Genomic DNA, 14,381 nt, shown 5'->3' with positions numbered 1-14,381 from the left:
ATATGGGATAGACCATTTAGGACTGAGATGAGGGGAAACCTCTTCTTTCAAAGGGTGGTGAACCTGTAGAATTCTCTACCACAGAAGGCTGTGGAAGCCAAATCACTGAATGTAATTGAGAAAGAAATAGTTAGATTTCTACACTTTAAAGGTGTCAAGGGGTATGGCAAGAACACTGGAGTATGGTATTGAGATTGTGGATCAGCCATGCTCATAATGAATGGTGGCACAAGCTCAAAGGGCCAAATGACCTACTCCTGCTTCTATTTTCTCTGCTTATTATCCATAAAGCGACAGTGTCACTATAAGAGTGCCCCCATGGTGTGTTTCCCAGTGGCGAGAGGGAGCCCACCATTGGCCGGATCTTCTGGTCCCACTGCTGTTAGTGGGATTTCCCATTGATTCCATCCCCCACCACTGCGAAACCCACAGCGGGGTTTGCCATCAGCAGGGATCACTGTCAACAGAACCAGAAGATCCTATTGGCGGGAAGAGCAGAAAATCATCCCCTATACTTTTCAAACTTACATACTGGGTCTCTTCTGGCACATGGTCTGGTTCCCAACACGTTTAGCCTGCTTCTGCAAGTAGTTACATTACTGGGGTGGGGTGGAGTGGGGGAGTGGGGTGGTTAGGGGGATGAGTGGGTAGGATGGTGGCAGGGTGGCTGGCAGTGACTTAAAGCTGGGTGCTCTGCGAACAAGTTGTACTAGCTTACCCTCACAGGGTTGTTGAAAGTCTGAGAAGCTCTTTCACTGAAGTTGAACTGATTGGGAATCTTTCGTTCCTGTCTTGGTATTATTACTTCCTTCTCTTCTTCCTCTTCAGCCGCCTACAAAATCACAAAGAAAATAAATGCATTTCAGCCATAGATTTATACAATAGAATCACCTAATTAGGATTTAAATTAAAATTCAATGAACTTATTTTGTTAGAAGCAATTTCTAAAATAGTGAAAAGTACATAATACTGAGGAAGTGAAGTATTATCAAAGAAGCAATTTTACCAATGAGCTACTAAACCAAGGCTATATCTGCATACTGAAATGCATATTAACTGTCCCAGACAATATTCATAGACGGTAAAACTGTTGCAGATTGTCACATCTGCAGTACAGGTCACTTGTCTGAGATACCTGTCAAATTACAATAATATTCAGATTACAATTATTTAGGCGATAGCGTCAGATGCTGCTGCGATGTTTTGCTTGAGTTTTTTGCCTTCCACCACTGAACTTCTGAAGTCCTTCCACATTGAAAGGTTGATAATATTCAGGTCCTGATGGAGTGGCTCTGTCATATGATGGGCACACATGGGCACAGTGTCGTTAGTTTATTTTTCCCAACCCCATGGAGACAAGGTTGGTGATGGTGGGGCCAGGAAGAAAAGGGAAGAGCCATCTCAGGACAGTGAACTGCCACAATTCTGGCTCAGGGAAATTTCCCAGCACTGGGCTATGAAAAGAGTTGGATACCCACCCCAAAGAGACATTCTTCTTAAAATGTGTACTGCCCAGTCTCTCTGCCTTTTCTGAATTGCATTCAGCAAATTTCTTTATTAGTTCTCTCTCCTCTGGATTTCATAATTTGTTACTTTTTCTCCCTGCTGTTCCTTTCTATTATCCTCCTGACACATATTTCAAAGTTATTTAGCAAGTTGAGTTAGAATATAACCGGTGACAATTTTGTATTGGACGTAATGTGACAAAAGGTAACAAGCTATAAGGGTCAACTGACCCAGTCAACCATGGAACCAATTACAGGAGGATGTGACGATCAGCTGACCAGCTGACTCACCATAAGTAAGAACCTGTTGGAATTGTGGGCAACTTGGATTGGCCCAAGTTTAGAGTAATGAAGTTTCTTTATTAAATCTTTGCTTTGATTTATAAGTTGGAGTAAATGTTGTTATGTTTTTATTGTCTACATTTGAAGAGTTCTTTCTGAAGGAAATAAGTTGGTCTCCTCTTTCCATAAAATCCAAGTCTCGAATCCACACAAAACAAAACCCAAATCAAGCTCTTCACGAGATGCCCTTTAAGTTGTATTTTCAGTTTTTAAGTCAGCAACTGACCCAATGGTTGGGAAGTCCTGAACTAGAAATCGTAGTTAGAGAACAAGGGATAAACTGAGGTGAGGAGAAATTTCTTCACCCAGAGGCTGGCGAATGTGTGGAATTCGCGACCATAGAAAGTACTTGAGGTCAAAAGGTTGTTTGATTTCAAGAAGAAATTAGATTTGACTGTTGGGATCAAGGCATATGGGAGAAGGCTGGATCAGGGTATTAAATTTGACGATCAGCCATGGCGGAAGGGTCAAGTGGCCTACTCCTGATTCTATTTTCTATGAATGTTCCTATGTATATAACTGTCTCTTCTTACTGAATACTGTCTCTCCTATTCCTATCCTTGTTCTTAACTCTTTCATTTGCACTTTCCACCTGCATATATTATGCTTCCTATATACTTGAGTTTGTGCATCTTTTCCTTCTGTGAACAGCAAACATATGTTGGTGATTTTCAGATATGCATATTTTTATTTTGTTAATGTTTGCTTTTATTCCAAAGTTTATACCAAATGTTATTAATCTATCATTTTTTTCAATCTTTCTTTTGTGCTTGTTATGTGTTTTTTCATCAGCAAAACTGTTATCATTTGCTGCTGCTGCTCTTCTCTTCCCCCTGCATCCGCAATGTTAACACCAACACCACAAATCTTAAAGCCAGACACAGTGTCTTCAAACACTCCTTTATCATTGCTTCTGCATTGACATTGAAGAGGGCTGATATTAAGAGGGCTTGGTAAGAGGCCATTGAAGGGCATTTGTTGAATTGGCTGTTACCTAACTAATTTTCTATCCATTCCAATATGTCACCCCTTATATTTTGTGAAATAACCTTTGATGTGGCATTTTATCAATTGCCCTCTGAAAATCCAAGTGCAGAACATCTAATAGTTCCTCTTTATCCCCTTTCACAAAACCATGTTGACATGGCCTGATTATCTTAAATTCATCTATGAGTCCCACTATATCTTTCAACATTTTCCTATGACACATGTTAAGCTAATCAGTCAATAAGTTCCTGCTTTCCATTTCCCTCCCTTTTTGAATTAAGGAGTTACATTCACTATTTTCTAATCTAATGGAACCTTGCCCAATTCTAGAGAATTAAAATCAATGCATCAAATACCTCAATAGTAATTTCTTTTAAATCCATTAGGACATGGAACTTGTCAGACTGCAGTTCCAACAATTTGCTAAGTACCACTTTTCTGGTGATTGTAATTTTCCTGAGTTTCTCCCTCCCTTCCATTTCCTCATTTCCAACCTCTTCTGGAATATCATTTGTATCTGTTACACTGAAAATCCTGTTCAATTCATCTGCTATTTCCTTATTCTCTATTATTAATTCCCAAAGCTCGTTTTCTATAGGATTAATGCTCACTTTGTTAACACTTTTCTTTCTTTCAATGTCTATAGAAACTCTTACTATTTTTCTTTATACTTCCATCTTGCTTTTTCTTGTACTCTAATTTTCCCCCTTATTAATACTTTGGTAATTCTTTATTGTTTTTTATATGCTGTCCCATCTTCTGACCCTCCATTCATCTTTGCAAAGTAATATGTTTTTTTCTCTTAAGTGTGATACTGTATTTAACTTTTTTACTTAACCATGGATGATGGGTCATTCTTTGGAACTTTTCTTTCTTGTTGGAATGCATCTATTCTATATATTCTGAAATATTCCCTTAAATACCCAGTATGCATCTCTATTGACCGATCCCTTAACCAAACTTAAGTAGCCAGTTCGGTACCCTTATTTAAGTTAAATATTATTCTTGGGCACACTCTTCTCTCCCTCAAACTGAATGTAAAATCAATCATGTTATAGTCACTGCCACTTAGGGGTGCCTTCACAATGAAGTCATTAAATCGTCCCAACTTGTTGCACAATACCTAGTCAAGAATAGTCTGCTCTCTGATTGTTGTCAAAACATGCTGTTCTGAGAAACTATCTTGACAACATTCTATGAATTCCTTATCTAGGTTACCTTTGCCCATCTTAATAAAAATCACATGATAATTGTTGTACCCTTCTGACAAGCTCCCATTATTTCTTCTTTGATATTAAAAAGCATTTAGATAGTAACAGGGGTACGAAGGGTATGGAGGGATATGGGCCAAATGCAGGCAATTGGGATGGACAAGTTGGGCCGAAGGGCCTGTTTCCATGCTGTAAACCTCCACGACTCTATGTCCTATTTTACTGTGTGGGTACTTTTAGGTGCCCTGTATGCTACCCTCGCAAGTGTCTTCTTGTTTTTACCACTTGTTATCTGTACCTGGACCATTCTAAATCCTAGTTTCTTGAACTTAGGTCATCCCTCTCTCTTGTGCAAATGTCATCTTCAATTCATAGGGCCACCCCTCCATGTTTGCCTAGCTTCCTGTCTTTCTGAAATGGCACATCCCCTTCAGGTCCCTATCTCTGCCATCCTGCAGCCATGTCTCTGTAATAGCCATTAGATCTTGTTTATCTCAATTTTTACGTTCAGTTAGTTTCACAAACAACCATGTGATTCTTGATTAGTCAATCTGTTTATTATGATGTTTGTTGAGGGATAACTATTGGCCAGGACATTGGGGAAAACTTCCCTCCACCCACTTCAAAATCAAAGAAATTCCCAGGAATATCTATGTTTCAGTTCATTTTTCTTTTCACTTCATTTTTTTTTAGACATCTGTTGCTGGAGAACACCAAGATCGTCAGCTCTTTGAATCCTTAGTGTGTGTTTTAATGCCAATGAATGAGACGGATCATTATTATATCCATTGTTTGGATATGTACAAAGAGATTGTTCAAATTACATGTTTGTACCTTTGCATCTGGGGGTTCTTCTTCTTCTGTATCTATTTTCTCTGTACTTTCAGAAGGAAGGGTTTCAGTGGGTGTACCGATCTCTTCAGTTTCGCTTTCTAGATGATAGAGTAGAAAATGGACTAAAGTTACCTTTGCCTTCTCTCAAATGCATGAAGAAAAGCGGCACAATGCTCAGCCTCAGTCTAGTCACATATAAATGTCAGTGAAGGCAAGAATTCAAACTCAAAATCTGCTGTATTATAGATAACGTACAACCCTACTACTTGTGCAAGTATTTTTGAAATTATATTAATGCACGTATGTTTTTAATAGTAATGATTTAGTGGGCTCACAAGGTGCTCATTTGGATTTGAGGGTCACCATATTGCATTTCTGAACTCAGTTTCATTACAGTGGATTTATTGGAAGACATGAAGTAGAGATGCCGGCATTGGACTGGGGTAAACACAGTAAGAAGTCTCACAACATCAGGTTAAAGTCCAACAGGTTTATTTGGTAGCAAAAGCTACTGGCTTTCAGAGTGCTGCCCCTTAGTCAGGTGAGTGGGCATTCTATTCACAAACTATGATCTTGGATTCATGTCACACTATCACTAATCCCCATGACTTACTTGGGCTTGCAAAATATCACTAACTGTCCTGTCTGGAGACAATACACATCTCTTTAACCTGTACTTAATGCTCTCTCCACTTACATTGTCTGTGCTTTAAGACTTGATTCCCTGCAAAGATTCACATTCCAACCATTATTTTGTAAATTGAGTTTGTGACTTTATATGCCTTGTTTGTGAATAGAACTCCCACCCACCTGACAAAGGGGCAGCACTCTGAAAGCTTGTGGCTTATGCAACCAAATAAACCTGTTGGACTTTAACCTGATGTTGTGAGACTCTTTACTGTGTTTACTGGAAGAGCCATGATGGGACTTTTCACACCACCCAGCAGCTGGTGCAGAGTTGAAACAGCAGAAACCTGGGTGTAGATTCATCCATCTACATAGGAGTGAGAAGGGAATTGGGCAAAATGAAAGAAAATAACTTAAAATACATACTATGGTTTGGAACTCAATGGTCATAGGCCTATAAATTTGATCGCATCTGTTAGTGCTGCCACAGCAACAGACAATATCTGGTGTGCTGGAGGGGTATAAATAAATTTAAATGTATCTGTTAGTGCTGTCACAGCAGCAAATAATATCTGTTGTCTGTTAATTATCATCACAGCAGGGTGCAGCCTGTACTGTCCATGTTATTCTTGTGTCCATCTGGAAATCTGGATCTCAAATAACTCAAAGAATCAAGGCATTATGGAGAAAAGGCAGGGGATTGGAGTAGAAGTCCAAGATCAGCCATTATTTGGGGGCAGCACAGTGGCACAGTGGTTAGCACTGCTGCCTCACAACGCCAGGGACCTGGGTTTGATTCCCAGCTTGGGTCACCGTCTGTGTGGAGTTTGTATGCGCCCCTTGTGTCTGCGTGGGTTTCCTCCAGGTGCTCCGGTTTCCTCCCAATTTTGAAAGATGTGCTGGTTAGGTGTATTGATCAAACAGGAGCAGGACTGTGGCAGCTGGGGGAATTTCTCAGAAACTTCATTGCAGTGTAAGTAAGCCTTACTTGTGACTAATAAATAAACTTTATTTAATTGTGGAGCAAGGTTGAAGGACAATATGTGTTTGTGTGTTCACTCAGGTAGCCTCTTAAGGGCAACTAGTTCCTTTTTTACTATGGCTGCACTCACCAGGTAAACAATTGAAAACCAGCTGCTAGACATGCATTTCATATCACCTGGTTTTCTGAGACATTAAGGTTCTGGTGCAGATAGTAAAGTAGGAATGGAGGTATTGAACGTAATTTGATTATGGTGGTTAGAGAATGAACAGAGCAACTGTACGAGCTGTGTCCTTTGTAGCTGTCGTCTCCCCATCCCTGTTTGTAGCTGCATCCCCATGAGGCTTACTGCTGTAGCCACCACCTCCTTGCCCATCTCCTTAGCCGCCGCCTCTCAACTTTTTCTCAGCATAGCTCAGCTCTTGGAGACAGCTGTGCCTGGGTGCAAGGATGCAGCAGCAATGGAGGACGCTGCGCCTACAATCAATGATATTGAGTTTTGGTCGTGTCCTAAGATCCAACCTCCTCCCTTTCAGCTAATATACTTTCTCATTTTATTGTTTAGGGGAGCAATAGAAATCGGTTAATTTCCCAGCCTTGTGTTTCCCAGCTAGATTACAGTTAACCTCTTTGTCCCCATCCATGTAGCAAAGCAGGAGGCTGGTGGCTGCTGATCCATCCAGGGTGAATAATACTGGTTTTTAAGGAAAATCTTTTTTTAATCGGCCCAGATCCACTCCGTAAAAACAGGATTTGCCTATATTGGATCTGGAATTGAAAGTTAGTCTCAGTAATGTTGACCAGGAAGCTATCATTGATTGTTGTAAAATCCCAACTGGTTCACCAATCACCTTTAGGGAAGAAAATCTGCCACCCTTATCTGATCTGGCCTACTGATCCCAGATCCACAGCAATGTGGTTGATTCTTAACTGCTCTCTGAAATGGCCCACTAAACCACTCAGATCAAGGGCAATTAGAGCTGGGCAACAAATGTTGTCCTCTCTAACAACGCCCAAATCCCATGAAGGAATAAATTATATTGCAGATGCACAATTATACCTGGAAATGTCCACACATTTCCTGCACACAATGCTGGATGCAAAGGAGGTTGTTTCAAATTTGCTAACAAGCAAATTGTTCTCAAATTTCTAGACCATAAAATCTAACTTTGCACTAACAAGAACAATTGCAGCAAAAATTCCAAATTACTAATTTCTCTCCAACATCAACCATCGATGGTGAAGCTGTCTTGTCAGGGCCTGTGATTGAATAGGTGATGCCACTGACCCATTTCCCACTTTTGCCATTCAGCCAATATTGCTAATTTAAGAATAAATTAATCCAGATCAAATCATTGGTTCCACTAAAAATTTGAATCTGTGAATGGTGTTAGATCTTGTCATTGTTGTTTCCGTTAAACAAATTCACTATTGAAAAAAAAGGACATTAGTTGCTAAGAGCTAGAAAAATATTCAATTTTTCCATTAATGTTGCTGTTTAAGTCATTGTTCAAAATCCACTCAGATCCTCTCCACCTCCTGTTTCCACATATAATAAACCTGTCTGCCTCTCCTCGTTAAACTGGGATTTGTTTAATTGTGGGATTCTTAAACCAAATCCACATATATAGCACTAGATGGCAGTCACATCTCTAAGTTCTCTGCTGCCTTGTAAAAGTAAATTTGGTGCTCCAAAACTCTCAATAAGGACCTATCACTGAAAGGGAGAAAGCACAGTTTGAAGGTAGAACTACAAAGCAAAAACTTTAGTTATCCAACAGACTTTTCTCTTAGAGTTCAGTACCCTGCTTAGCGTACAGGCACACTGATTTCACACTGTAATCATGTCCCCTTGTTCTCAATGAGTCATTCTGTGTGAAGGATATTCATAATTCTGGCTATACAGATAATTTTAAACCATGTAGTTTTTTGTCCCTTAGAATTTGTTTCCAAACAAAATAGTCATTTCAGTCTGTCATCGGAATTAGTTTATTTAACAAACTGTGTTGTCTTTATTGTCCTTTTCTAAATCATTTCCAATCTTTTAGCAACTGGTGTATTAAGGCAAACTGAGTACATTACCCCAAATGATGAAAAGGAACTCTACTCATTCCTACACACCAAAAAAGAAGACATCAGAGAAAACAACACCAGAAGGCAGTAATAATTAATACCCGAATAATGGAAGATGCAAGTGCTAGGTGCTTTACAATGGAGAATTGTTATCCATTTTATATCAACACAAGCCTACTAAGTATTGGGTTGAAGCTGCCAGAACTCATTAATTTAAGATCCTTAGTATAAGCAAAAGATAAACTTTCAACTGTGTGGTAATTCAGCCAATTGCCAGTTGCCCGTCACCCTTTATTGTGCACTGATGGAAAAGGCTGCTCCTACAACTTACAGTCTTTACCTTGGGACCTACAACACTGATGCAGATAAAGTTACAGACCTAAAAACCCCACTGGCTGCTTCCCAATGTCTCTGCTCGCTCAGTAAGGCAGTTCGTACTTCACGAAGCCCAAAGGTAAATGTATTGATGATCCCCTGTGACCTGTATGGTCGTAACAATTTGATTACTATAAATTTGATTAGCATTAGAAAGCTTTAGATTGGCTAGGAGGGAGTTGAAGAGTGAGTTAAGAAGGGCTAAAAGAGGACATGAGAAGACTTTGGCTGATAGGATTAAGGAGAATCCTAAGGCGTTCTATAGGTATGTCAAGAACAGAAGGTTGGTTAGGGCAAGATTAGGGCCAGTTACAGACAGTAGAGGGAAATTGTGTGTGGAACCGGAAGAGATTGGTGAGGCATTGAACCAATATTTCTCTTCGGTGTTCACGCAGGGGGACATGAATATAGCTGAGGAGGACACTGGGTTGCAGGGGTGTAAAATAGACAGTATTGCAGTTGATAAGGGGGATGTGCTGGATATTCTAGAGGGTTTGAAAATAGATAAGTCCCCTGGTCCGGATGGGATTTACCCTAGGATTCTCTGGGAGGCAAGAGAGGTGATTGCAGAGCCTCTGGCTCTGATCTTCAGGTCGTCGTTGGCCTCTGGTATAGTACCGGAAGATTGGAGGATAGCGAATGTTGTCCCATTGTTTAAGAAGGGGAACAGAGACTTCCCCGGGAATTATAGACCGGTGAGTCTTACTTCTGTTGTGGGCAAGGTTTTAGAAAAAATTATTAGGGATAGGATTTATAGTTATTTGGAGAGTAATGAATTGATTGGAGATAGTCAGCATGGTTTTGTAGTGGGTAGGTCGTGCCTTACTAACCTTATTGAGTTTTTTGAGAAAGTGACCAAAGAGGTGGATGGGAGTAAGGCAGTTGACGTGGTATATATGGATTTTAGTAAGGCGTTTGATAAGGTTCACCATGGTAGGCTTCTGCAGAAAATGCAGATGTATGGGATTGAGGGTAGTCTAGGAAATTGGATCAGGAATTGGCTAGCAGATAGGAGACAGAGGGTGGTGGTTGATGGTAAATATTCGTCATGGAGTTCGGTTACGAGTGGTGTGCCTCAGGGATCTGTTTTGGGGCCACTGCTGTTTGTAATTTTTATTAATGATCTGGATGAGGGTATAGCTGGGTGGATTAGTAAATTTGCTGATGACACCGAAGTTGGAGGTGTGGTAGATTTTGAGGAAGGGTGTCATAGTTTGCAGGGAGACTTAGACAGGTTGCAGAGCTGGGCCGAGAGGTGGCAGGTGGAGTTTAATGCGGAGAAGTGTGAGGTGATTCACTTTGGTAGGAATAACAGATGTGTTGAGTATAGGGCTAACGGGAGGACTTTGAATAGTGTGGATGAACAGAGGGATCTAGGTGTATGTGTACATAGATCCCTGAAAGTTGGGAATCAAGTAGATAAGGTTGTTAAGAAGGCATACGGTGTCTTGGTGTTTATTGGTAGGGGGATTGAATTTAGGAGTCGCAGCGTCATGTTGCAACTGTACACAACTCTGGTGCGGCCGCACTTGGAGTTCTGTGTGCAGTTCTGATCCCCACATTACAGGAAGGATGTGGAGGCTTTGGAGAGGGTGCAGAGGAGGTTTACCAGGATGTTGTCTGGTATGGAGGGGAGGTCCTATGAGGAGAGACTGAGGGATTTGGGGTTGTTTTCGCTAGAAAGAAGGCGGCTAAGAGGGGATCTTATTGAAACATATAAGATGATTAGAGGTTTAGATAGGGTGGATAGTGATAGCCTTTTTCCTCGGATGGAGAAAGCTAGCACGAGGGGGCATGGCTTTAAATTAAGGGGGGGTAGTTATAGGACGGATGTCAGGGGTAGGTTCTTTACCCAGAGGGTGGTGAGGGATTGGAATGCCCTGCCTGCTGCGGTTGTAAATGCGCCTAGTTTGGGGGCGTTGAAGAGATCCGTGGATAGGTTTATGGACGAAAAGGGATTGGTTTAGATTAGTGGGTCATTGTTTTTTTTTAACTGGTCGGTGCAACATCGTGGGCCGAAGGGCCTGTTCTGCGCTGTAATGTTCTATGTTCTATAACATGACCATTAGCTAAAAAGACTCAATGCCAAACCACTCCACTGCACAGACCTCGAAGCCAGAAATTTTGAGGTTTTCTTTGGTGTTCAACTGAAAAAAAATCAAATACCTTCAGGAAACTTCCCTCTAGATTGCTGACGCTTTGCTTCATCTGAATCCTTGTGCAATAAGTTTCCATCCCGTGAAAAATGAATGGCCATCTGGCTAATTATTTGGACTGGTTTGTAAGCTCTTTCCTTTAATATATAAAAGAATGGTGAGTTAAGAATTTTCTTAATTGGTAAAATAAAATATAAAGATGAATAATGCCTTTATGAACAAATGGTAGCAAAATCAAAAATGCATTTATAAAGTAGGCATTCATGATTTTTCACTATGAAAATTAAACAGTAGAACTTCCAGGAAAAATAGATACATTTATTATGTAAAATATGCTACCATAAACAAAATCACAATTACAGAAATAAAAAAAATTCTAGTCTTTATCAACATTTTCAAAACACAGATGTAGAAAGAAAAAAAATCTAAATAGTCAACTCTTGACTAGATGTATGGTCTAAAATTACTTTCCCATCATTCAGCCTTCAGCTGACTGAGGAAAAGAGTATTTGAGGACCGGAATCTCAAACCTAACGTTAAGATAATGGTTTAACAAGCAGCAGATCTCTGCACTGTTATACGCTTTAGAGACTTGGACTGTAGTTTAGCTGTCTGACACATATAGGATTAATATGGGAATAAGTACAGTGCTGGTAAGAGGTAAGAGAACATATGACTCACAACTAGGGGTCAGTCTAATGTTGGACAGAGCCCTGTGCACAAGCAATCATGGAGATAGCAACTAGTCTGATCCCTTTACTGTATATACTGTATATCACTTTACTGTAGTACTTGTAGTTGATAACTACATACAGTTAATCTACTCATAACAAAAACATCATTAACAACTGCCAAACAGAAACCAACACCCTACAACATGACAGCAGCAAATAGAAAAACCCAAAACCGTAGCTAATAAATACATACAGTTAATCTATTTATGACAACAAAAACATCATTAAGAATTAAAGAATGGTAACCAACACCCTTTAACATGGTGGCAGCAAATGGAAAAACTCAAAACCTCACAAAATTGCAGAGAGGAAAACTAAAATCCTGCAAAACTAAAGAAAAATTTGAAGAAACATTCTGTTCTGAAGAAAAGCATGAAAAGTAGATACACAGAGGAAAATTGACAAGGAAAAGCTCCAAAGAAAAGCCTGAAAGCTGAAGGCAGATAATTAAAATTCCTCACTGCAGCAGAAAACTCCATCAGATTTCTTGGAAGTCCAGCATGCTGGACCAGAGTGCAGAGTCAGCAGACCTAGCAAGGATGAGCTAGAACATTTAAATTCCAGGATAAAATAAGCCCTCAGCACCTTTTTTTTAATAGTTCAGTGATAAGAAAGGGTTGTTTAAAAAATTAAATTGGGAAAAAACACCTTCCCAAGTACCGTAATATGTGCTCATTCCAGAAAAGAAAAGAAAAATAATTAATTTGGAAGAATCACAACTAAAGAATCAGTTTGAAAGATCAGCAAAGGTAAGGATTAGACACCCTAAAGCAAAAGACTGAAACAGAGAAGTTGGCAATCAGTTGACCCAAACAGATGTTGTTTAAATGTTTTCAAGACAGAGGCAGGTAAACCCTTTGTCTTCAAACAAACAGGGGTGCGATCATGAATTTCAACAACTTCTTCAAGCTGAACTTACACTTCAGAATTTTTAACCATAAATCAGAAATCCAATGTTTCAGGTCAGTTTTGCACTTATCCAAGGCCCAGATCAGTTGCATAATTGGGAAACTTGAGGAAAAAGATTCCATTGATATGATTACTTTCAGATCTGAATAAAAACACACTGCTTTATTTGGTACGCCCAATACTAAACAATATTATTGCTTGGCAAGTATTAAAATCATTGGTTGTTTATTTTAACTGAAGAAGTAACAAAATACTCAAATAAGCTAAATTTAATAAGTGCATCCACCAAAAAAGAGAATTTGTCAATTCATTCATTTTTTTAATTCATTTTACGGGATGTGGGCTAGGCCAGCATTTATTGTCCATCCCTAGTTGTCTTTCAGTAGATGGTGGTGAGCTGCCTTCTTAAACTGCTACAATCTCTGACGTGTTGGTACACCAACAGTACTGATAGGGAGGGAATTCTAGAATCAAAATGTTGTCTGATTTCAAGAAGAAATTAGATATAGCTAAAGAGACGACTTTGATGATCAGCCACGATCAAAATTAATGGCAGAACAGGTACAAAGGGCCAGATGGCCTACTCCTGCCTCTAGTTTCTACATTTCTATATGTTGACCCAATGACAGTGGAGCAGCAGCGATACATTTCCAAATGAGGATGGTGAGTGACTTGAAAGGGAACCTCCAGGTGGTTCCCAAGTATCTGTTACTCTTGTCCTCACGGATAGTAATGGTGTGAGTTTGGAAGGTATTGCTGAAGGAACCTTGGTGAATTCCTGCAGCACATCTTGTAGATGGAACTCATGGTTGCCACTGTTGGGTCGCAAACAAGCAGACCACTTTGTTCTGGATGTCGTCAAGCTTCTTGCGTGTTGTTGGATCTGCACTCATCCATACAAATGGAGAACAAAGTTTTATTCGTTAGAAGTAGTCTTACATTAACACTGCTATGAAGTTACTGCGAGAATCCCCTCATCGCCACACTCTAGCATCTGTTCAGGTACATTGAGGAAGAATTTAACATGGCCAATTCATCTAACCAGCATGTCTTTGGACTGTGAGAGGAAACCGGAGCACCCGGAGGAAACCAAGCAGGCACTGGGAGAACGTGCAAACTCCACACAGACAGTGGCCCAAGCCGGGAGTCGAACCCGGGTCCCTGGCACTGTGCCACTGTGCTGCTATTCCATACACTCCTGACCTGTGCCCTGTAAATAGTTGACAGTCTTTGGAAGTCAGCAGGTGAGTAACTCGCCACAAGATTCTTAGATCTAGCAACCACATGTTTATATAGCAAGTTCAGTTCACTTTCTGGTCAATGAAAATCCCTAGGATGTTAATAGTGGGGGATTCAGCACTGAATGTCAAGGGGTGATGGTTAGATCCTATCTTGTTAGAGATGACCATTGGCTGGCACTTGTGTGGCACAAATATTACTTGCTATTTGTCAGCCCAAGACTGGATATTGTCTAGGTCTTGCTGCATTTGGACATGGATTGCTTCAATATCTGAGGAGTTTCAAATGGCAAACATTATGCAGTCATCAGCAGACAACCCCACTTCTGACCCTAAGATGGAAAGAAGATTACTGCTGAAGAATTTAAAGACCTAGGACACTACACTATGGAACTCCCACAAAGATGT

The 14,381-nt window shown here is 40.2% G+C and overlaps 1 protein-coding gene across 1 annotated transcript in view; it reads right to left on the bottom strand.

The window, feature by feature from the left end:
• Positions 1 to 14,381, bottom strand: part of dnai1.2 (dynein, axonemal, intermediate chain 1, paralog 2) — a 258,343-nt gene that overhangs the window by 210,599 nt on the left and 33,363 nt on the right. Inside the window, exons 5-7 of the mRNA XM_080215680.1 lie at positions 11,103 to 11,229; positions 4,880 to 4,977; positions 719 to 832 (exon numbers count right to left, since the gene is read on the bottom strand). Of these exons, the coding sequence (XP_080071806.1) occupies positions 719 to 832; positions 4,880 to 4,977; positions 11,103 to 11,229 (339 nt within the window). The remainder of the gene's footprint in view (positions 1 to 718; positions 833 to 4,879; positions 4,978 to 11,102; positions 11,230 to 14,381) is intronic.

Source organism: Carcharhinus amblyrhynchos, chromosome 1 (genome assembly GCF_965287045.1).
Source record: "Carcharhinus amblyrhynchos chromosome 1, sCarAmb.v2.hapA, whole genome shotgun sequence".
NCBI classification, from domain to species: Eukaryota; Metazoa; Chordata; class Chondrichthyes; order Carcharhiniformes; family Carcharhinidae; genus Carcharhinus; species Carcharhinus amblyrhynchos.
The sequence above is the reverse complement of the archived record's forward strand: the minus strand, read 5'-3'. Positions and strand labels throughout refer to the sequence as shown.